Source organism: Solanum verrucosum, unplaced genomic scaffold (assembly GCF_900185275.1).
Source record: "Solanum verrucosum unplaced genomic scaffold, falcon-dt-bn FXZP01000279.1, whole genome shotgun sequence".
Taxonomy (NCBI): Eukaryota; Viridiplantae; Streptophyta; class Magnoliopsida; order Solanales; family Solanaceae; genus Solanum; species Solanum verrucosum.
This window is the reverse complement of record NW_026020289.1, coordinates 1,770,917-1,795,882: the sequence shown is the minus strand read 5'-3', so window position 1 is coordinate 1,795,882 and position 24,966 is coordinate 1,770,917. Positions and strand designations below refer to the sequence as shown.

The window sequence follows — 24,966 nt, the reverse complement described above, 5'->3', positions numbered from 1 at the left end:
TCTCTTTATTTCACTTTTTAATTATTTTAATATTATTTATGTTATATAATATTCGCAATTAACATATTATAAATCATAGGGCTAGGCATTCGATATTTCGGTTCGATTTCGATTTTTAGTAATTGAACTTGTTGTACCGAACACTGAATCGAATTAATTCAGTTTGGTTCGGTTTCTTTAATTTGGCTCGGTTTTTTGTAATTTGATTCGATTTATTAAATTCAATTTTGACACACTTAATTAGTTCAATGAAAATCATACAAAAAATGGAAGAAGAAAATTTGAAATCACAATAGTTGGAATTGAAGGGGGTATCAGAAATGTAATGGGTAGTAAGGGGCATCCATTTCTTGGACTTTTCTGAAGAGATGGTGGTATCCAACAATGGTGGTTTTTGGTAGGAAGATGTAATCTCGATTGAATATAGATGGATTCCTTACTGGAATTCATAGTTGAAAGCAAATGTCTTATTATACGTAATGGAATCCAAAAAGTAAGAACGAATACCTTGAACTAGAAGTTGAAAACTTGAAATCTCATGTCGTTGGTCTTGATCGCTGGAACCTGGACTCTGGAGGCTAGAAGTTGAATTTGGAAGAGAAGCTGAAGGTGCGGCAGGAAAACTAAAATGAAAGCCTAATGTTAACTTGCTAGTTGCTAAGGGCAAAAAATGAAATATAACTTTAAAGGCTTAGTAGTTAGTATATATGATATAATATTATAATATTAATGATTACATAATATCTATTATATTATGTATATTGGTGTGTATATTTCAGTTAAATTGAAATACCAAAAATATAAAAGCATGTTACCAAAAATCGGACCGAAATATTAAAAATATAAAACTATGTTACCGAAATATCGAAATCAAAATACCGAAAAAAATTGATTCGGTTTAGTATTTCAGTTTTCGATATTTATGTCCAGCCCTAATAAATCATAAAGACCATTAATAAGTCTCTAATATTTGTAATTATTTTCTAATGTAATGTAAGATCTAAAAATATATTATCGACAAGTATACAGCTTTCATCTCGAATTAACAATTTTAAAAAAAAATTAATTTTTTTGTCACTTTAAATATGTAATTTAAAATTATAATAATTTTTCACTATGAAGAATGCACAAAAATTTAAATGATGATTCAATCAATCTACTTTATGTTATAATGATGTAAGCTACACTTTGTAATGGGTATGAAAATACTTGATGCGATAGTTCAAAATGGAATAGTAAAATAGAAAAGACATAAGTCACCTTTGTAGTTTGTCCCAAATTTTCAAAAAGTCACCTTAACTTTGAAAGCATCCTATCACCCCACGAAAATTTTGAAAATCTTTGTAAAAGGGTCATTTTGACCCATTCCCTCATGTGGTTAGATGCGCGTGATGATCACGAGTTACCATAGTCTAGATCAACCTCATTCGTATCAATAAGAGAAAACTTTTTTTCTTTTGTCTCAACTTTCCATGTCTCTTCGTGTTTTTGGCCAAACAATAGTGTGGTGATCATTTGCTTCCTTTTTTACGTTTCTTGGTCATGATTCTTGAAGGAACGAGGAATTGAAGGTTAACAGGTTAAAGTTTTCTTGCATTAGTTGATAAAGATTATATTGCTGCTGTTTTAGGGATTATTATAGAGTAAAAAGTGTTAAAATCGACTTATTATAGTTGTTATTGTTAGGATTTCAGTGTGTTTCGTTGTGTTATTGAATAATTGCTACTGTTACGGTTTTGTTCTCTTCTTGAAAAACTTCAAATTAAACCTTGAAAAATATTAAATTAACCTTTTCGACTGGAAATTAAAAGAGAAAATGAATTCCTACCTTATTGCTCTTCGAGAAGATGATGAATTTGTCAGAGAAAGTACCAACGTTGACCTTGTTTTGGGACGATGATGAAATCGTCAAGAGGGAGTACTAATGGCTCTTTTAAGCTTTGTTTTGGGGAATATGATGCAAAAGAAGTTAGTAATTAATTTATAAACAAAAAAAGCGAAACATTGAAGTTTTTAATTGGTTATTCAGACAAAAAATACTACTTCACACTCGTGTTGTGTGTTCACAAACCATGTGAGGGAATGGGTCAAAATGGCTCTTTTACTAAGATATTCAAAACTTTTGTGGGGTAACAGGACGCTTGCAAATCAAAGTTAAGGTGTCTTTTTGAAAATAAGGGACAACTTCAGTGGTGACTTTATGTTTTTTCTCATAGGAAAAGACACACAATAATTGGATACAATATGAAAATTTTAATTTAAAAATACAATACATAACAAAACAATTTAAATACCTTACACATCTAGAATCAAGTGATTTCTTCTAAACTCTTTTTGATTCACAAGTCCAACACGAATTCATCGAAATCTCATACAATCTCTATCAAAATCACAACTCATACTCGAGATCCTCAACCCAAGAAACTCAAGAATTTCCATTGTTAAAGAATGAAACAACAATCAAGAACCAATCAAGAATCTATTAATATAACGATTTCATGGACGAATTGTAGATGATAGGCATGAGGACGAACGAGTCCATCATTGTGGGAAACCTCACATGCATACCTGGAAAGAACGATGTTCTTGGCGAATTGCACGAATCTTGAAGAACGCTTGAACTTAGCCCTTTTTCTTCTCTTAAAACCTTGCTCTAAATCCCTAAGTGTTTAAGAATGTGAATGGGTGATTTAGAATCTAATTAAACCCTTAATTGGGTCAGTAAAAATGTGCTAAGATAAGTGGAAAAAGGTAAAAGATCAAAATACATTTTCCTAAAATGGATGAAATTGCTTAAATGGAGAGGATTCACTCAAATAACCATAAATTTTTACTCGGAGCTGGAAATTCGGCAAACTTGGCGGTGTTGGAAAGAGGACTCAAAGAACTTCAATTTGATAGCTCATGGGCCACCTGATTCTTTATGTGTTAAAAGCTATGATCGTTTGAAGTTGACCCAAAACTAAAAACTTCTGAGCGACTTACACAAATATCTATTTAGCTCTTTCGAAGTCTTACAATGACGCATGGCCTTGTCGCTTTTTTCAGCTTCATGCTCCCTTGAACACTAGTTCAAACTACCTATCCCAAATCCAAACTCTTTTGAAATATCGTCTTTTATCATCATCTGTCGATGATGGTCGAAATCATTTACTATCTTGCACACACACCGAAGGTGTCAATTGTTCATGACGCAGGAACCCTTGCTCACGTCCAGGTGCAATGTGATGGAATCCTATCCCTTTTTAAACTAGTTTTACACTAATTGACAACCTCAATGGAATATTATAGGTTCACCTAGGGCCGACTCTATGCTTATTTGAATAAGGCATTGGCCTTAGACCCCTAATTTTAGGGGGCCTCAATTTTTTTCTATAATCAATTATGTGTTAAATTTTTATAGAAAAGATTGATTATTTATGATAATATATATATATATATATATATATATTTTTTTTTTTTAAAAAAAATGTATATATTTTATTCTCATTAATCCCATTTAAATAGAAGAAATCAAGAAAAAATGTTTCATTTTCTTACACTCACTACACTAATATTTACATTATTTTATTCTTTTAACTCCTTTTACACTCTCTTCTTTAAATTTTTGATAAGTTAGAGTAATATTCTATCAAAAATATGAATCAATAGTCGAAAAGTGTTGAGTAAATTGTAAATTCTTTTTTTATTTCTTCTTAGATTTTCAAGCATTACAACAAGCATAGTAAAATGTGGGGTACACAAAATTATCAACTTCTTGAATCAAAATCTATGTTAACAATTCATATAATAATTGCCCGAGTAAGAAATGTTTTTCAACGTTGAATTGATAAAATCTTATCTAAAGCTAATAATTGTAAAAGAAATCGAATAAATCATTTATAAAAAAAATATTAAGTATACTTTGCATTTAAAAATGTAAGTTTTTTTTTTTAAAAAAAATAATGCATATGAAGTTATTTAGATTTTAGGCCTCTAGTTGAAATTTGACTTTAGGCCTCCGATTACGTTGAGCCGCCCCTGTTCACCACTACTAAATAAGTCCATACACAAAAAATGGTCATCTAATGTATAAAGACCACAAAAACTGCTCTAGTATTAAGCCAAAAAAAAAATCACATTGCCCTATTTAGAGGGGCTACAAACATATACTACAACTTTTTTTTAAAATTTCATCCACTTACTTCTGTAGACATTCTCGGTAAGTGTTCTCCCAATGACTACCATAACTATATCACACCAACCACAACCATAAAACCATAAAAATTAAGTTTTTGACTGATTAAGTAAATGAATAAACCCTAGTTTCTACAAGTCAAAAAATTAAAATTTAGTTTTTGACTGAAAATGTAAATGAATAAACCCTAGTTTTCACAAGCCATAAAAATCAAGTTTTTGACTGAAAAAGTAAATGAGCGAACCCTAGTTTCTACAAGCTATGAAAATTAAGTTTTTGACTGTAAAAGTAAATGAATAAACCCTAGATTCTATAAACTCATCCAACTGAGCAAAAAATATGTCGAAATCTTGAATTATTTAAACACAAAGAGATTTGATTTAGATACGTATCATATTCGCTCTGAGGATATTTTGCGACAAAATGAGTAAGAGTTGTCGGCGCTGCCTGTTGCTATACCTCTGGTAAGCATCCGTCATATTACTCCATTGAGAGAGAATAAACTTGTCAATTTTTACTAAAATCGAAGGAGAGAAGGGAAAGTTTCAGCAAATCCGACGAATATAAGAAGAGACAAGAAAATGAATTGAAAAGAAAGAAAAATCCATTGCTTTTAATGGAAAGGCAATCCTCGTTAGCATTGGTAAGATAAGAGCTACCCCTGGGTAAAAGTCGCCACATTTTTCAGATGGAGGTCATTCAGAATGTTTCAGCTCCGGAATGATGGAGGGGGACTTCAAAGGAGATGCCGCCAACCAAGTTTTAACCCTCTAAGTCATAGACCAACTGGTTTGAAGGAACACTCGGAGACTCTACACGTACAATAGTAAGTCCTTTCATCAACTCCAAATAAAAATCCGCAACAAGCACCAGCACCAGCACCAATCCCAAAATAGTTTCTCCGGCACCAACCAATTGGAGAAGGTAACCGAAAGTCCAAAACCATCAAGAAATGAACCATGGGTATTAAAGTACATACACTTTCTAGCAAGGATTAACATTAAAAAGTCTCCAGACCTAAATGACAGCAATCAGACAATCAAAATTGTTGTTTCATCAACAGAGCACAAGTTGATAATGTCTACTTCTATCATAAGTTGTAGCGAATTTAAAAAGAAATTCAAACAATTCATGGCATGATCAGCCAAGCAACTTTTCAAACTGCTAAGCAACAGCTATAGTTAATATTATAGGTACATGATCAGAGAAACACGCTCGCAGCATAACGTCGCTCTCCAAACATGGCAAGTCCTACACACAAGTATAGTTCCACAATTTAGTAACTTTGTACCATATGTTATGGTCATCAATAATAAAAGGGTAAAGCGTACCAAAGGTAATTTGTACCTGTAAATAGACATAGTTTCAACATTTTCCACGATTCCTTCCACCTGACCTCGCACCAGGATTGCGAGCAAATTCCAGCATTAAGTTGCCTGAATCATACTCATCAAGGTCGAATTGATAACCTGCAAGATTTAGTTTTACTACAAATTTGTCTTTCATAGATGTACACCAGCGGCAACATGTGATATTGTCCGACAATTTTCTTTCAAGCAGAAAAGGTTCAGCATGAAATGACGAGTCAAATTCTAGCAAAAAAGAAGAGAGTGTCTGTCAAGCTCACCTTGTAAGGTATCCATTGCAGCAGCTGCATGAAGCGGACTCACAAAATCAACAAAGCAAAGAATCAAGGTATTGGCTCCAGCCTGCATAATTAATTAGTTGATACAGCAGTGAATCCAAAATATATAACACTACACAGAATTAAGTAGACGATGTGCAACGTATTCTTACATGTATTGATGGTTTTGGTACTAGCCTAACTTCTTTGTAACCTCCAAAATGGCGGAATATATCTGCAAAAACCGAAGTAAAGGGAAAAACTAGAATGGGCCATAAGCTAATTTCCACACAAGAAAAGGATACGTGCCACCTCTCTTCTTGTACAGTCCGCAGGCAAACCCTCTACATACAATGTACTGCTAGCATTTGGAGGAAGGGTAGCTTCTGGTCTGCCACCTACCATTCCAACATCCTCAATGCCCATAATTCCACTATGAATGGACTCATGGGACAAAATTTGCTGGAAAATTTTACCACTATATTAGACCTATACAGTATTATATACGGAACCAACCTCAAAAGGAAATAAAAATTAAGTACCCCAGTACGAAGGTAGTGCTCATAGGATGCTTCAATAGAAGCTGTGCTTCTCATCATTCCCCTTTCATCATCACCATCATAATAGCCAGGATATTCAGGACTACTTGGAACTTCTAAAAAGGGGAAAATCAGCATAAACAAATATGATTTAGTGTGCACAAACAATATGAAAAGAACAGTAAAATTAAGCATAACCAAATATGAACCAAACTTGAAACTTGAAACAATCTTAGCCAATAATATCATTGCACTTCCATACTTTTTATTGACGTACAGCAACTACTACGCATCAATCCTAATGAAGTTAGATATGCATCATTATTGTTCATTAATAGGGGTGGCTACTCGGTTGATTCAGTTCTTTTTTAAAACTCCCACTATGTGTATGGTTAGTTACTCGATCGCTTCATTTCAATTTGATTGTCGAGTGACTAAACAAGACTTTTGAATCTTGTGGTGTTAAGTTAAAAATATTTTGAATGTACTAAAATGCCACAATATTAGTTAGATTATAAAACTTCTTATCCTTATTTTATATATCTACTTTTCTTACTAAAATTGGACAAAAAGCTTATTAAAATAACCATGACAAGCTGATATTTTAGAAAAGATAATAAGTTAATTACCCAAGTAAAAACTGGGTGAATCATTGGACAACATTTTTGGAAAAGGTTTTGTCTATGTATTAAAAGAATTCCTAAATATTTCTATACATATATATATGATTGTGAACTTAGTAATCATTTTTAGTACTTTTCATGATTTAGACTTATCTCTTTCTTTTGATTTTTTTTTATACATATTTTTAATTACTTTTTCCATAATTACTGTAATGTTGCATAAAAATAATAATAGATTTTTGTTATCTAACTTAGGTAGATAATTAACTTTGTTAAACTTGAGTTGTACTCATAAGTGAAGATAATAGTTTGACATAAATTATATACTAAAATCATATTATATAATAACTGAATTATGTGCAATAAATTAAACTTGTTAACCTACTTCAAGTGTCATTCTCATGAAAATACATGAGTTGTAATTAGTGGCGGATGCAAAATTTTCACTAAAGTGATTCGAAAATAAAAATTCAGTGCATGAAATTTGAACTTAAAAGCTCAAGATAAATTTTAAACCACTAAACCATGAGTCAACCTTCAATCTTGTGTTTAGGTGATTCAAAATCTATATATATCTATTAAAAAATACCTTAAATATATTAGTGTAATTTTTTGTCGTGAGGATTCAGTTGAATACCCTGGCAACCCCTAGATCCACCCTTGGTTGTAACATAATTTTTCATCTTGTACTAGATAACTTTTGTTTTTCCGTGATGCAGCAAATAATAAGACTGAAGTATTAGAATGAGAGAGCTATGTATTATCAGGAAGGAAAAATAGCTGCTTGTCAAGGAAGAATTGTTAAAGTATATATTTTAATATTGATTTTTCTTATATTGTGAAGAATTTTGTGATACATACGTTAGCATTTAAATTGAACATTTGCGTATATATATATCGTCATTGTGGAAGGTCTATTTTAGTCTTTCATTAAAATGTGTGCTAGTCTGTCATTCTTTAAAAAGTGTGCTTCACTTTGGTGAAGCAAACACTTCGCTTCACTCAAAGTGAAGCAAACACTTCGCTTCACTCAAAGTGAAGCAAGACTTTGTTGTTTTTTTTCGCTTCTCCCTTCAGCACTAGTTCAAACTACCTACGCCAAATTCAAACTCTCTTGGACTATCGCCTTTTATCATCATCTGTCAATGATGGTCGAAATCATTTCCTAGCTATCTTACAGCACATCGGGGGCCGATGTCAATTGTTTATGATGCAGGAACCCTTGCTAACATCCAGGTGACAATGTGATGGAATCCTCTCCTCTTTTTAGCTAGTTTTACACTGACTGTCAACCTCAATGGAATATTATAGATTCACCATTACTAAATAAGCCCTTACACCAAAAAGGTTCATCTAATGTATAAAAACTACAAAAATAGCTCTAATATTAAGCCAAAAAAAATAAAATCACATTGCCCTATTCACGGGGACTACAAACATATACAACTTTTTTTTATTTCCTCCACTTACTTCTGTAATACCAAAGACTTTCTTGACGAGTATACAAGACATTCTTGATGAGTATTCTCAATTCCTATCATAACTATATTACACCAACCACAACAAAAAAACATAAAAATTAAGTTTTTAATTGAAAAAGTAAATGAATAAACTCTATTTTTGACAAGCCAAAAAATTAAGTTTCTAATTGATTGAATAAACCTTAGTATCTACAAGTCATAACAATTAAGTTTCTGAGTGAAAAAGTATATGAATAAACCCTAGTTTCTACTAGTCTTAAAAATTAAATTCTAAACTAAAAAATAAATGAATAAACCCTAATTTCTACTGATCCACCATACTGAAATCTTAAATTGCCTCTTCTTTCTCGATAAGATTTTAAACAGACAGAGAGTTGATTTGATACCATATTCGCTGAAAGGACTTTCCACGAGGAGAGGAGTAAGATCTGGCGATGCCACTGCCTGCTGCCCACCGTTGGTGTCCTTCCGGTAAGCATCCGCCATATGTTACTCCACCAGAGAGAAAATGAGTTTCTACTAAAATTGAAAGAGAAGGAAAGTAGTACTCACTATTTAAGGAAAGACAAAAAAATGTATTGTAAAGAAAGATCCGCCCAAGCACAATGATGAATTTACTTAAAATGGAAATCTTCTATATTAAGTAAGGGTAGAAATATCACAAGTTGCCAAGTGGCAGCCTGAAGTTAACAAAATTGGCGATGATTGTCTGATTAACAAATTATTAACTAATTATATATATTAAAATACACTTTGAAAATAGAGAAAAGATTTTCTTTATTTTTTTACTTTTTTATTTCATATTATTACTTTTAGCTTCATGTTATTAACACGAGATTCAAAGATTATAGATAAAATATTTTTCACAAAATCATTTTAGGAAAAAGGTTGAATTAATAACTCTACATTACATATTTTTAATGTAGGTATGAATTTCTTTTCACACTAAATCATTTCAGGAAAAAAAAGAATTACTAACCATCCATTACTCATTTCTAGTATCTGAATTTGTTTTCACTATTTTTTTTATATTTGAATCTAGCAAAGGAAAATTATGTAAATTAAATAGTTTGTAAACGTAACAAACCTAATTTTTTAAATAAGTCAGATTCCTAGCAAAAATTCTTCTTTTGTTAACTATTCTTATATTAGCTGCGATAGAGATTATATCCACAATTTTTTTTTAAAAAATATTTTTGATTACACTAGTTTTATAATAGTTCTTCTATTCTCGGAAGATGGTAAATTTTTATGAAGAACCTATGAATGGGTGATTTAGAATATGATTAAACCCTTAATTGGGTCAGTAAAAACCTTGCTCTAAATTCCTATGTGCTAAAAGATATGATTATTTGAAATTGACCAAAACTAAAAGCTGATAAGTGACTTACACGAATATCTATTTAGCTATTTCGAAGTCTGAGGTGTTACAATGACACAAGGCCTTGTTGCTTTTTTCCGCTTCACGATCCCTTGAACACTAGTTCAAACTACTGATCCCAAATCCAAACTCTCTTGAACTATTGTCTTTTATCATCATATGTCGATGATGGTCGAAATCATTTACTATCTTGGACACACACCGGAGGTGTCAATTGGTCATGATGCAGGAACCCTTGCTCACGTTCAGGTGCAATGTGATAGAGTCCTATCCCTTTTTTTTAGCTAGTTTTACACTAATTGTCAACCTCAATGTGATATTATAGGTTCATCACTACTAAATAATCCCATACACCAAAAAAGTCATCTAATGTATAAAGACCACAAAAATTGCTCTAGTATTAAGCCAAAAAAAAATCACATTGCCTTATTTAGAGGGGCTACACACATATACAACTTTTTTTAATTTCCTCTACTTACTTTTGTAGACACTCTTGGTGAGTGTTCTCCCAATGACTACCATAACTATATCACACCAACCACAACAAAAAAGCCATAAAATTTAAGTTTTTGACTGATAAAGTAAATGAATAACCCAGTTTCTACAAGCCATAAAATTTAGGTTTTGACTAAAAAAGTAAATGAATAAACCTTAGTTCTTACAAGCCATAAAAATCAAGTTTTTAACTGAAAAGGTGAATGAACGAACCTTAGTTTCTACAAGCCATGAAAATTAAGTTTTTGACTGTAAAAGTAAATAAATAAAACCTAGATTCTATAAACTCATCCAACTGAGCAAAAAATATGCCAAAATCTTGAATTATTTAAATACGAAGAAAGTTGATTTAGATACATACCATATTCGCTCTGGGCATGTTTTGCGATGAAATGAGTAAGGGATGCCGGCGTCGCCTGCTGCTGTCCACCGTTGATGTCCAACGATATGGATTTATATATCCACGATTATTAAAAGAAAAAACATTTAATTACACTAGTTTTATAGTAGTTCAAAAAAATGTGCTCTCTGTAGGTAGGCAGTAGGCATAAGTAACTACTACTGTACTTTGAACAACTATTGATGAAATTAATAAACAACACGAAAAGAGAACAAGAGAGAAAAATTCATCCCAATAGCACCACTCTCTACAGGTAGGCCAAACCACTAAAACTCTATTGTAGACCTTCAATCAGAAATCAGGCATAAGTTTTAAGTTAGTTAGCTATTTTGTTCAACTCAGTCGGAAGGATATCCATCGGTCGACAAGAGAGTTAAGAGGGGAATTTTAGCTTGTTGCTGCAGATTCAACTGAACCCATTGCTTTCGGCTCTATTTCTAATTACTCTATCCAATCCTAAATTTTTAAATTTAGATTTACAGAATTAGGCTGTGAAAAAATAGATAGTAGTACTAGTTTGGACTACATATTTTCTTCTTTTTTTTCTCAAGTATTTCATTCATGGCGAGCTTCGGACTCCAGCCTTTACAGCAATCCATTGCTTTTAATGGAATGGCAATCCTTGTTAGCATTGGTAAGATAAGAGCTACCCTTGGGTAAAAGTCGCCACGTTTTTCCAGCACCAGCACTAGCACCAACCAAGAATGCATTATTTGGAGAAGGTAACCGAAAGTACCAACCGAAACTTCAAATTAAACCTTGAAAAATATTAAATTAACCTTTTCGACTGGAAATTAAAAGAGAAAATGAATTCCTACCTTATTACTCTTCTAGAAGATGATGAATTTGTCAGAGAAAGTATCAACGTTGACCTTGTTTTGGGAAGATGATGAAATCGTCAAGAGGGAGTACTAATGGCTCTTTTGAGCATTGTTTTGGGGAATATGATGTAAAAGAACTTAGTAATTAATTAATAAAGAAAAAAAGCGAAACGTTGCAGTTTTTAATTGGTTATTCAGAGCAAAAAATACTACTTCACACTCGTGTTGTGTGTTCACAAACCATGTTAGGGAACGGGTCAAAATGGCTCTTTTACTAAGATATTCAAAACTTTTATGGGATAACAGGATGCTTGCAAAGTTAAGGTGTCTTTTTGAAAATGAGGGACAACTTCAGTGGTGACTTTATGTTTTTTCTCATAGGAAAAGACACACTATAATTGTATACAATATGAAAAATTTAATTTAAAAATACAAAAAAAATTAAATACCTAACTCATCTAGAATCGAGTGATTTCTTCTAAACTCTTTTTGATTCACAAGTCCAACACGAATTCATCGAAATCTCATACAATCTCTATCAAAATCACAACTCATACTCGAGATCCTCAACCCAAGAAACTCAAGAACTTCCATTGTTAAAGAATGAATCAACAATCAAGAACCAATCAAGAATCTCTTAATATAACGATTTCATGGACGAATTGTAGATGATAGGCATGAGGACGAACGAGTCCATCATTGTGGGAAACCTCACATGCATACCTAGAAAGAACGATGTTCTTGGCGAATTGCACGAATCTTGAAGAACGCTTGAACTTAGCCCATTTTCTTCTCTTAAAACCTTTCTCTAAATCCCTAAGTGTTTAAGAATGTGAATGGGTGATTTAGAATTTAATTAAACCCTTAATTAGGTCAGTAAAAATGTGCTAAGATAAGTGGGAAAAGGTAAAAGATCAAAATACATTTTCCTAAAATGGATGAAATTGCTTAAATAGAGAGGGTTCACTCAAATAGCCATAACTTTTTACTAGGAGCTGGAAATTCAGCAAACTTGGCGGCGTTAGAAAGAGGACTCAAAGAACTTCAATTTGATAGCTCATGGGCCACCTGATTCTTTATGTGTTAAAAGATATGATCGTTTGAAGTTGACCCAAAACTAAAAACTTATGAGCGACTTACACAAATATCTATTTAGCTCTTTCGAAGTCTTACAATGACGCATGGCCTTGTCGCTTTTTTCAGCTTCATGCTCCCTTGAACACTAGTTCAAACTACCTATCCCAAATCCAAACTCTTTTGAAATATAGTCTTTTATCATCATCTGTCGATGATGGTCGAAATCATTTACTATCTTGCACACACACCGAAGGTGTCAAATGTTCATGACGCAGGAACCCTTGCTCACATCCAGGCACAATGTGATGGAATCCTATTCCTTTTTAAACTAGTTTTACACTAATTGACAACCTCAATGGAATATTATAGGTTCACCCAGGGCTGACTCTATGCTTATTTGAATAAGGCATTTGCCTTAGGCCCCCAATTTTAGGGGGCCTCAATTTTTTACCAATAATAAATTATGTGTTACATTTTTACAGAAAAGATTGATTATTTATGATAATATATATATATATTTTAAAAAATATATATATATTTTATTCTCATTAATCCCATTTAAATAGAAGAAATCAAGAAAAATTGTTTCATTTTCTTACACTCACTACACTAATATTCACATTATTTTATTCTTTTAACTCCTTTTACACTCTCTTCTTTAAATTTTTGATAAGTTAGAGTAATATTCTATCAAAAATATGAATCAATAGTCGAAAAGTATTGAGTGAATTGTAAATTCTTTTTCTATTTCTTCTTAGTTTTTCAAGCATTACAACAAGCATACTAAAATGCCCGTATACAAAATTATCAACTTCTTGAATCAAATTCTATGTTAACAATTCATATAATAATTGCCCGAGTAAGAAATGTTTTTCAACGTTGAATTGATAAAATCTTAACTAAAGCTAATAATTGTAAAAGAAATCGAATAAATCATTTATAAAAAAAAATATTAAGTATACTTTGCATTTAAAAATGTAAGTTTTTTTAAAAAAAAAATTAATGCATATGAAGTTTATTTAGATTTTAGGCCTCTAGTTGAAATTTGGCTTTAGGCCTCCGATTACGTTGAGCCGCCCTGTTCACCATTACTAAATAAGTCCATACACAAAAAATGGTCATCTAATGTATAAAGACCACAAAAACTGCTCTAGTATTAAGCCAAAAAAAATCACATTGCCCTATTTAGAGGGGCTACAAACATATACTACAACTTTTTTTTTTTAATTTCATCCACTGCCTTCTGTAGACATTCTCGGTAAGTGTTCTCCCAATGACTACCATAACTATATCACACCAACCACAACCAAAAAACCATAAAAATTAAGTTTTTGACTGATTAAGTAAATGAATAACCCTAGTTTCTACAAGCTAAAAAGTTAAAAATTAGTTTTTTACTGAAAAAGTAAATGAATAAATCCTAGTTTTTACAAGCCATAAAAATCAAGTTTTTGACTGAAAAAGTAAATGAACGAACCCTAGTTTCTACAAGCTATGAAAATTAAGTTTTTGACTGTAAAAGTAAATGAATAAACCCTAGATTCTATAAACTCATCCAATTGAGCAAAAAAATATGCCAAAATCTTGAATTATTTAAACACAAAGAGATTTGATTTAGATATGTATCATATTCGCTCTGAGGATATTTTGCGACAAAATGAGTAAGAGTTGTCGGCGCTTCCTGTTGCTATACCTCTGGTAAGCATCCGTCATATTACTCCACTGAGAGAGAATAAACTTGTCAATTTTTACTAAAATCGAAGGACAGAAGGGAAAGTTTCAGAAAATCCGACGAATTTAAGAAGAGACAAGAAAATGAATTCAAAAGAAAGATCTGCAAAAAGCAAAGTGAGGAATTTACTAAAAATAAAATTTTTATATATTAAAGCATGCCAAAAACATGAGAAGTTTCCAAGTGGCAGCCTAAAATTAGCACACTTGACGATAATTGACTTATTAACAAATTATTAATTAATTGTACACATTTGAATACATCTTGAAGATAGAGGAAATTTCTTCTTTAATTTTTTTTTTGTCTATTTCTTATTTCATATTGTTACTTTCAGTTTTATGTTAACACAATTTGAATACACTTTGAAGATAGAAGAAAGTTTTTATTTATTTATTGTCTATTTTCTTATTTCATATTATTACTTTTAGCATCATGCTATTAGTATGAGATTCAAAAATTAACCACAAAATCATTTTAGGAAAAAGTTTCAATGGATAACTCTACAATGTTCATTTACGATGTATGGATTTTTTGTTACTATTTTTGTTATATTTGGATCTCACTTAAAGAACATTTATGCAAAGAATAATTTGTAAACGTAACAAATGTAATTTTTAAATAAGTCAGATTTCTAGCAAAAATATTTTCTTTTGCACGCTATTTTTATAGCAACTACGATATAGATTTATATATTCACAATTATTAAAGAAAAAAAACATTTAATAACACTAGTCTTATAGTAGTTCTTCTATCTTCAAAAAAAATGTGCTCTCTGTAGGTAGGTTGTAGTGTAGGCGTAAGTAACTACTATTGTAACTTTGAACAACTATTGATGAAATTAATAAGCAACACAAAAAGAGAGCAAGAGAGATATCCAGAGAGTTAAGAGGGGAATTTTAGCTTGTTGTTGTAGATTCAACTGAACCCATTGCTTTCGGCTCTATTTCTAATTACTCTATCCAATCCTAAATTTTTAAATTTAGATTTACAGAATTAGGCTGCGAAAAAATAGATAGTAGTACTAGTTTGGACTACATATTTTCTTCTTTTTTTTCTCAAGTATTTCATTCATGGCGAGCTTCGGACTCCAGCCTTTACAACAATCCATTGCTTTTAATGGAATGGCAATCCTTGTTAGCATTGGTAAGATAAGAGCTACCCTTGGGTAAAAGTCGCCACGTTTTTCCAGCACCAGCACCAACCAAGAATGCATTATTTAGAGAAGGTAACCGAAAGTCCAAAACCATCAAGAAATGAACCAAGGGTATTAAAGCACATACATTTTCTAGCAAGGATTAACATTAAAAAGTCTCCAGATCTAAATGACAGCAAGCAGATACTAAACGCCTCCCAGTTTTTTCATCAACAGAGCACAAGTTGATAATGTCTACTTCTATCATAAGTAGTAGCGAATTTAAAAAGAAATTCAAACAATTCATGGCATGATCAGCCAAGCAACTTTTCAAACTGCTAAGCAGCAGCTACAGTTAATATTACAGGTACATGATCAGAGAAACACGCTCGCAGCATAACGTCGCTCTCCAAACATGGCAAGTCCTACACACAAGTATAGTTCCACAATTTTTAGTAACTTTGTACCATATGTTATGGTCATCAATAATAAAAGGGTAAAGCGTACCTGTAAATAGACATAGTTTCAACATTTTCCACGATTCCCTCCACCTGACCTCGCACCAGGATTACGAGCAAATTCCAGCATTAAGTTGCCTGAATCATGCGCATCAAGGTCGAATTGATAACCTGCAAGATTTAGTTTTACTAGAAATTTGTCTTTCATAGATGTACACCAGCGGCAACATGTGATATTGTCCGACAATTTTCTTTCAAGCAGAAAAGGTTCAGCATGAAATGACGAGTCAAATTCTAGCAAAAAAGAAGAGAGTGTGTCAAGCTCACCTTGTAATGTATCCATTGCAGCAGCTGCATGAAGCGGACTCACAAAATCAACAAAGCAAAGAATCAAGGTATTGGCTCCAGCCTGCATAATTAATTAGTTGATACAGCAGTGAATCCAAAATATATAACACTACACAGAATTAAGTAGACGATGTGCAACGTATTCTTACATATATTGATGGTTTTGGTACTAGCCTAACTTCTTTGTAACCTCCAAAATGGCGGAATATATCTGCAAAAACTGAAGTAAAGGGAAAAACTAGAATGGGCCATAAGCTAATTTCCACACAAGAAAAGGATACGTGCCACCTCTCTTCTTGTACAGTCCGCAGGCAAACCCTCTACATACAATGTACTGCTAGCATTTGGAGGAAGGGTAGCTTCTGGTCTGCCACCTACCATTCCAACATCCTCAATGCCCATAATTCCACTATGAATGGACTCATGGGACAAAATTTGCTGGAAAATTTTACCACTATATTAGACCTATACAGTATTATATACGGAACCAACCTCAAAAGGAAATAAAAATTAAGTACCCCAGTACGAAGGTAGTGCTCATAGGATGCTTCAATAGAAGCTGTGCTTCTCATCATTCCCCTTTCATCATCACCATCATAATAGCCAGGATATTCAGGACTACTTGGAACTTCTAAAAAGGGGAAAATCAGCATAAACAAATATGATTAATTGTGCACAAACAATAAGCAAAGAACAGTAAAATTAAGCATAACCAAATATGAACTAAACCTGAAACTTGAAACAATCTTAGCCACTAATATCATTGCTAATTCCATACTTTTTATTGACATACAACAACTACTACGCATCAATCCTAATGAAGTTAGATATGCATCATTATTGTTCATTAATAGGGGTGGCTACTCGGTTGATTCAGTTCTTTTTTAAAACTCCCACTATGTGTATGGTTAGTTACTCGATCGCTTCATTTCAATTTGATTGTCGAGTGACTAAACAAGACTTTTGAATCTTGTGGTGTTAAGTTAAAAATATTTTGAATGTACTAAAATGCCACAATATTAGTTAGATTATAAAACTTCTTATCCTTATTTTATATATCTACTTTTCTTACTAAAATTGGACAAAAAGCTTATTAAAATAACCATGACAAGCTGATATTTTAGAAAAGATAATAAGTTAATTACCCAAGTAAAAATTGGGTGAATCATTGGACAACATTTTTGGAAAAGGTTTTGTATATGTATTAAAAGAATTCCTAAATATTTCTATACATATATATATATATGATTGTGAACTTAGTAATCATTTTTAGTACTTTTCATGATTTAGACTTATCTCTTTCTTTTGATTTTTTTTTTATACATATTTTTAATTACTTTTTCCATAATTACTGTAATGCTGCATAAAAATAATTATAGATTTTTGTTATCTAACTTAGGTAGATAATTAACTTTGTTAAACTTGATTTGTACTCATAAGTGAAGATAATAGTTTGACATAAATTATATACTAAAATCATATTATATAATAACTGAATTATTTTACTTGAAATTTAGTGCAATAAATTAAACTTGTTAACCTACTTCAAGTGTCATTCTCATGAAAGTACATAAGTTGTAATTAGTGGCGGATGCAAAATTTTCACTAAAGTGATTCGAAAATAAAAATTCAGTGCATGAAATTTGAACTTAAAATCTCAAGATAAATTTTAAACCCCTAAACCATGAGTCAACCTTCAATCTTGTGTTTAGGTGATTCAAAATCTATATAAATCTATTAAAAAATACCTTAAATATATTAGTGCAATTTTTTGTCGTGAGGATTCAGTTGAATACCCTGGCAACCCTCTAGATCCACCCTTGGTTGTAACATAATTTTTCATCTTGTACTAGAGAACTTTTGTTTTTCCGTGATGCAGCAAATAATAAGACTGAAGTATTAGAATGAGAGAGCTATGTATTATCAGGAAGGAAAAATAGCTGCTTGTCAAGGAAGAATTGTTAAAGTATATATTTTAATATTGATTTTTCTTATATAATTTCTACTGATCCACCCTACTGAGCAAAAAATATGCTAAAATCTTAAATTGCCTCTTCTTTCTCGATAAGATTTTAAACAGACAGAGAGTTGATTTGATACCATATTCGCTGAAAGGACTTTCCATGACGAGAGCAGTGAGATCCGGCGATGCCACTGCCTGCTGCCCACCGTTGGTGTCCTTCCGGTAAGCATCCGCCATATGTTACTCCACCAGAGAGAAAATGAGTTTCTACTAAAATTGAAAGAGTAGGAAAAGTAGTACTCACTATTTAAGGAAAGACAAAAAAATGTATTGTAAAGAAAGATCCGCCAAGCACAATGATGAATTTACTTAAAATGGAAATCTTCTATATTAAGTAAGGGTAGAAGTATCACAAGTTGCCAAGTGGCAGCCTGAAGTTAACAAAATTGGCGATGATTGTCTCATTAACAAATTATTAACTAATTATACATATTAAAATACACTTTGAAAATAGAGAAAAGATTTTCTTTATTTTTTTACTTTTTTATTTCATATTATTACTTTTAGCTTCATGTTATTAACACGAGATTCAAAGATTATAGATAAAATATTTTTCACAAAATCAGTTTAGGAAAAAGGTTGAATGAATAACTCTCCATTACATATTTTTAATGTAGGTATGAATTTCTTTTCACACTAAATCATTTCAAGAAAAAAAAGAATAACTAACCATCCATTACTCATTTTTAGTATCTGAATTTGTTTTCACTATTTTTATTATATTTGAATCTAGCAAAGGAAAATTATGTAAATTAAATAGTCTGTAAACGTAACAAACCTAATTTTTTAAATAAGTCAGATTCCTAGCAAAAATTCTTCTTTTGTTGACTATTCTTATATTAGCTGCGATAGAGATTATATCCACAATTATTTTTAAAAAAATATTTTTGATTACACTAGTTTTATAATAGTTCTTCTACTCTCGGAAGATGGTAAATTTTTATGAAGAACCTATGAATGAGATATACAAAAATTAGCTAAAGCTTATTATTCATTTGTTATAAACTATTAAAATATTTAAATTATGGGTCAATAGTTAGTTAAATAGCAATTTTCAATAGATTATATTATTTCACAATGCAATTATGTAATATGTAAGCAACTGCCATGTTACATCACAAAGATATATCTATATATATATATGAGTATCCACCACTAATATACTTTCATTTTCTATAAATTTGATGAATTTATGGGTAGACTAGAAAACTTCCTGCCTTCTCTTATAGGCGAAGCTATATAAAGAACTCACTTAAAATGAAAACTTATTTATATATGAGAGATTGTGTTCACCTCAATCTAAAATTACTTCTAAATATCTAATGATTAAAAACAAAAAAAATAGTACTCCTATAGTGCAAGGTTTATTTTATAACAAAGTACTTTTAGCTTCTTAAATAATTGACTAAATAAACTATAAAATTGTTGAACGTGCATTATGTGCTTATATAGTAGTCATGATTTTTTCGGACAATAGAAACAGTTGTGACAAACAGGTCTAAATAAAGAAAATTATAGACTTTAAAAGTTGCATTCTCCCAGTATAAGGTCATTTTTTATGTGTATCACGGTAATTAACACTATATATAAATAACTTTAGATTAAAGTAGAAATCGATAAATTAGTGTTACTTTTGTTTAATGTGTGATATGCGTTAATAAAAATCTTTGACTCATCCATTAAAAATCTATTGTTTCAGTCTATACAATTTACCGTGTTTTTTTTATAACTAAAAGCAATCAAAACTGAAGATAAAAAATTATATGGATTGTATTTGGTGGAAAACAAAAATTATTGACGCCGTTCTTGATCGATGATAAAGTCGTTAGATTGAGCAAAATAGATGTGAACTCACTCACTAAATCTTTTTGTTAGTTGCTTCTTTAAATTTTGCACACCCTTCGTAAATGTCTGGCTCCACCACCAAGGGAGGACCTGCAATTGGTCAAGTGGGTTCATATGAAACCACTTCGTTATATATTACATTTTTTACTCCATTTTGCACAAATTTGATGCTTTGCCTAGCGGAGAAGAGGGTTCTTTTTGTCCATCCAACTTGAGTTCGATTCTGCTTGCAACATTGTTTAATTTATTTTATATCTTGAACCCACTTCGTGAAAATTCTGGGTCCACCATTGCACCCTAGGTCTCTTCTCTTTTACATAACGGCAGGTGGTAAACTCAGAATTTTCATTAAGAAAATTTAATATATAGAAATGAACATACGTGAAAATAACATATATTATATTATATTTTCTTTGAGACGGATAGCTATTTTGTGACATTAAAAAAACTATTGGAGGATAGGTGAAGATATTTGAACAACAATTGGAGGGGATGGTGGAAAATATTAAAAGAACTATCGGTGGCATACAATCGGAGGGGGCAACAACCGGAGGGGAAGTGTTCTTTGAGAGAATGAGCAAGGGAAATAGGTTGGATGTTTTTTGGGTTAGGTTCTTAGAGGGGTCGGGGCATGGGTTTAAAATGAGAATGTGTCATTTAAAAGAATTCAAATTAATTTTGATTGATTTGGAGATTTCTGTCCACAGAGGGGCACGTATATTAAGTATAGTAACGACAGGGTAAGAACAATTTTATTTTAACGATAAAAATAAAGTCAACTAATAAATCAAAGTTGAGGAGTACTTTTAAGTTTTAATCCTTTTCCCTTTATAATTTACTCCAAATAATTTATAATTTACACTAAAGAAGAATACAGAGAAATTATAACAAAAGTTATACAGAAGCATGCACTCAATTTATAATCCGTGAGACATTATCTATCCATTTTATTAAGCCATAGAGAAATTAAATTAATATTTTTTACTTCATATACAAATCCAAGTAATGTGATCAACATTTGCAAGAAAAAACGTTTGCAAAGCTTCATTTGAAGGCAGGATTATACAAATATGCCACCTGGGTCCCTTCTCTCTTTCGCATGGCGGCACGGCAGAACTTTCATTAAGAGAATTTAATATAATGATAGAAGACCAAATATATATATCACAAGAACCGAATACATACATTACAAAATAAATTGTGTTAAATATATGTGTAAATTTTCAATAATACGTAAATCTCCAATATATTCATTAGATACATAGCACTTAATAAGATACATGAATAAAAATTAGATACATATAATCATATCTCAATAATATATTAGATACATTAATAAATGTGTCAAATACATCTGTAAATCTTCGCTTATTGAAACTTTCCGATTACATTCGTGGCTGGCCAGGACATCTCACTGTGGCGATTTTTGCTTCACCTTTTGATTCATCGGTGTTGCTCACTATGCCTAGATTCAACGGGAGAAGTGACACGAAGTTTCTTGGTTGATCCATAGTATATAAGGTATGAAACAGGTACCATCGTCAATGTCGAATCTGATAAATCTATTGTGTTTGAAATCTCTGCTTACAACGATGGCCATTGTCTCTGCGCGCGAGAGGTGTCTCTCCTTGCGAGAAGAAATGGTGGATTCGTGGGGGATTAGTTTGAGAGTGAGAAAATCAAAGACTAAGAATTTATTGTGTGCGTTGACAAGTTGTAGGAGTATTTCTTCTCAGTAAATTTCAACCAATCAAGGGAAGAGGAAGAGTTAGAGTTTGAGTTTTACCATAACTCATACTCTGTGAGAAAAGATATTTGTTTTTAATTAAAACACTAATTTTGAAGTTTAAATGTAAAGATAATTATTAGACATACATCACCATCAATATATATATACTTATACTACCTTAAAAGCATGAACTCTTAAACTGAATGTTGAATTAGTATAATACCCCTAATTAAAAATACTCAATTTATTTTATTATTTGTATTATTGCATTATATTAAAAGTAGATACCCTTTCATATTAAAGGGTTGTGATTTTCTAAAAGAGATGTGACTTTTCCAAAGTGTTGCGACTTTTTTGATGGGTTTTGACATTTTCGATGAGTTGTGATTTTTTCAATGGATTGTGACTTTTTCGAAGGGTTGTGCCTATTCCGATGAGTTGTGACTTTTGCAAAAGGTTGTGATTTTTTCGATGAGCTGTGACTTTTACGGAAGGTTGTAACTTTTCTGATAAGGAACAGTTAGCACCTATTCATACTACTATTTGTTAGCTATAAATAGGGGGTTTCCTCTCACTTTTAAACTATGATTTTTTAAAGTTTTCTACTCTTCTTCTTCTTAAAAAATCTCAGGGTTATTTGCAATAGTTGATTAAGTTCAATATTCAACGAAATTTGAGGTACCACATAAGAAAGAGTTGGTGAACAAATTGTAGCAAATCATTCATAAATTGACACTCGTATTTTTTGTTACGATTTCCATGAGTTAACAGTGACGAAAAGTTGTGGAAAAGACAATAACAATAAACAAATATGAAAAAATTCACATGATTTGGGTAAGATATTTCTTTTTTAATTTTTAATTTTTATTCTTTTACCCTCAAATGAAGCAGTTTCTTTCTGATTTTGCTAAAACAACGGGGATCAACATAGTCCATTGAATCATTAGTTTTGATGTTAAATCCACTATTTCAAAAATAGATTTTCACTTTTACTTATAATATGATAATAATTATTTTTTAATAGATAAGTAAGTAAAAATGAACGAAGAAAGTAAAGTGTTGGTGACAAGAGATTTTAATCAAATGGAGCACCATAGTAAATGTAACATGATCATATATTTTTGTCTTCCTTCTTCATTGGCTATGTATCTTTCCATATTTTTTTCCCTATTATTTTGTCTTCATTTTAATTTGATAAAAATTTATGTCACAAGATACATTCCTTGTTAGCTATATAAAAATAGATAAGAAAATAATGATTGATCATAAAATAATCTTTAATCAATAATTAAAGATTCTATAAACAATACATTAAATTTTAGTCATCTATTAATTTTTATTATTGAAAAAGTTTAATATATTATATCACGATACAACTTCTACAAGATACTAGATACTTTCATTAGACAACAACTATATGATATGTATGCGGCAGGAAAAAGGAGAAGTCTGCAATTCTACAAAGATAAGGTAGAAACTTAAAGAAATGAAATATTTTTCACATAAGGTTATGTTGTTCATATATTAAAATTAAATAATGCTACTGAAATATATATGTATATCTAAAACAAAGAATTTGTCAAATTAAATATTTGACATACACTCAAACCTCAATTTAACCATCATTCGTTATAACAATAAAGTACCTTTTTTTTTTTTTGTAGAATTACATCTCTATGATAGTCTTACTCAAATATTAATTGGTAAAAGAAAGATAACGTATGAAGATAAAATATTGAAATATTTATGGTAATCCTTATTACTGTCATGGACATACGAAATTCAAGTATGAATATTTAAGAGAAAAATTATATTTAAATGGTGTCCATCATTTATGTTCATAACTTCAAGAGGAAACACTATTGGTGACATTTTTTGTATTGATATTTTTTTTAAAATTTTGTTGGTTAAATTTGTTTACAAAATTTATTGAAGTAAATAATAATACTACTACAGAAATGTTATTTTCTCCCCATATTTAAACTTTGAATGTATTTTGAAATGTTTCAATAATATCTGGTCATTTTGATCTCAAAATACAAGTAACTCTATGACAATATGTATTAATCATTTATTTTAAATTACAATTATTTTCTATAAAACTTTAATTTAGTAATATTAATTCAATTTTACAACATTGTATACTATATATACGATATACATGTGCAACGCACGTGCCGTGAAACTAGAATATATTAAAAGTGGGAGATCACTTGCTTTAAATATTACAATTAATCACTCCAAGAGTTGAGTCTTCCTCTTCCAAATTGCATCTGAAGCCACACAATCTATATACAAACAAGTATTCACAATAAATTTCCAGAAACAACCATACCCACATCGATTTCCTTGTAAAAAGGGTCAATCAACTCAAACCCCAATTTCAAAAAGAAGGTTTGAATCCAAAATTTAATACTTGAAATCATTACTGAAGGCTTTAGGAACTCATTGGTGAAAATCATTGCGAAAAAAGACTCAAAATCAGTTCACAATCTCCACTCTCGCGCGCAGAGACAATGGGTATTGTTGTTTGTAGAAATTTATTATGAATACTTGATTGTTATAGATTGTGTGACTTCGGAAGTGAATCGGAAGGGGAAGACTCAACTCTTGGAGTGATTAATTGTGTGATTTAAAGCAAGTGATCTCCGAAACCTTGTATTCTAGTAGATTTGTGTATTCCCTACATTGTTTGTGTGTTGAGAGTAATGGGATGAGGTGAAGGGTTAATTGTCCACTTGATAAATCTTAATGAATAAAAAGGGGTTGAAATGAAAAGGCTATGTGATGATCATGATGATATGAATTTTCTTGGACACTAAAAATAGAGAATAGGTTCTTCAACCACACTCTAAAAGGCTCTCTATTCTCTATTTACAGAGACATGAATAGTAGTTCTCCAAATTCAGAGAACTGCTATTCATTATCTTTATTTCACTTTTTGATTATTTTAATATTATTTATGTTATATAATATTCGCAATTAGCATATTATAAATCATAGGGTTGGGCATTCTGTAATTCGGATCGATTTCAATTTTTTATTTCGATTTTTGGTAATTGAAATTGTTGTACTGAACAC

General features: G+C 31.1%; 3 protein-coding genes across 3 annotated transcripts in view; 1 reads left to right on the top strand and 2 right to left on the bottom strand.

Moving 5' to 3' along the window:
* Positions 1–24,966, top strand: part of LOC125834427 (ethylene-responsive transcription factor SHINE 3-like) — a 388,745-nt gene that overhangs the window by 168,222 nt on the left and 195,557 nt on the right. The window lies entirely within an intron of this gene.
* Positions 5,543–8,930, bottom strand: LOC125834406 (nuclear speckle RNA-binding protein A-like). Its single transcript, XM_049513549.1, has 6 exons — positions 8,831–8,930; positions 6,344–6,456; positions 6,107–6,263; positions 5,975–6,036; positions 5,805–5,886; positions 5,543–5,646 (listed from the first exon to the last, which is right to left on the bottom strand). The coding sequence occupies exons 1-6, from the start codon at positions 8,928–8,930 to the stop codon at positions 5,543–5,545; spliced, it is 618 nt and encodes a 205-aa protein (XP_049369506.1).
* LOC125834405 (RNA-binding protein 1-like) lies at positions 16,008–18,488 on the bottom strand. Its single transcript, XM_049513547.1, has 6 exons — positions 18,389–18,488; positions 16,807–16,919; positions 16,570–16,726; positions 16,438–16,499; positions 16,268–16,349; positions 16,008–16,111 (listed from the first exon to the last, which is right to left on the bottom strand). The coding sequence occupies exons 1-6, from the start codon at positions 18,486–18,488 to the stop codon at positions 16,008–16,010; spliced, it is 618 nt and encodes a 205-aa protein (XP_049369504.1).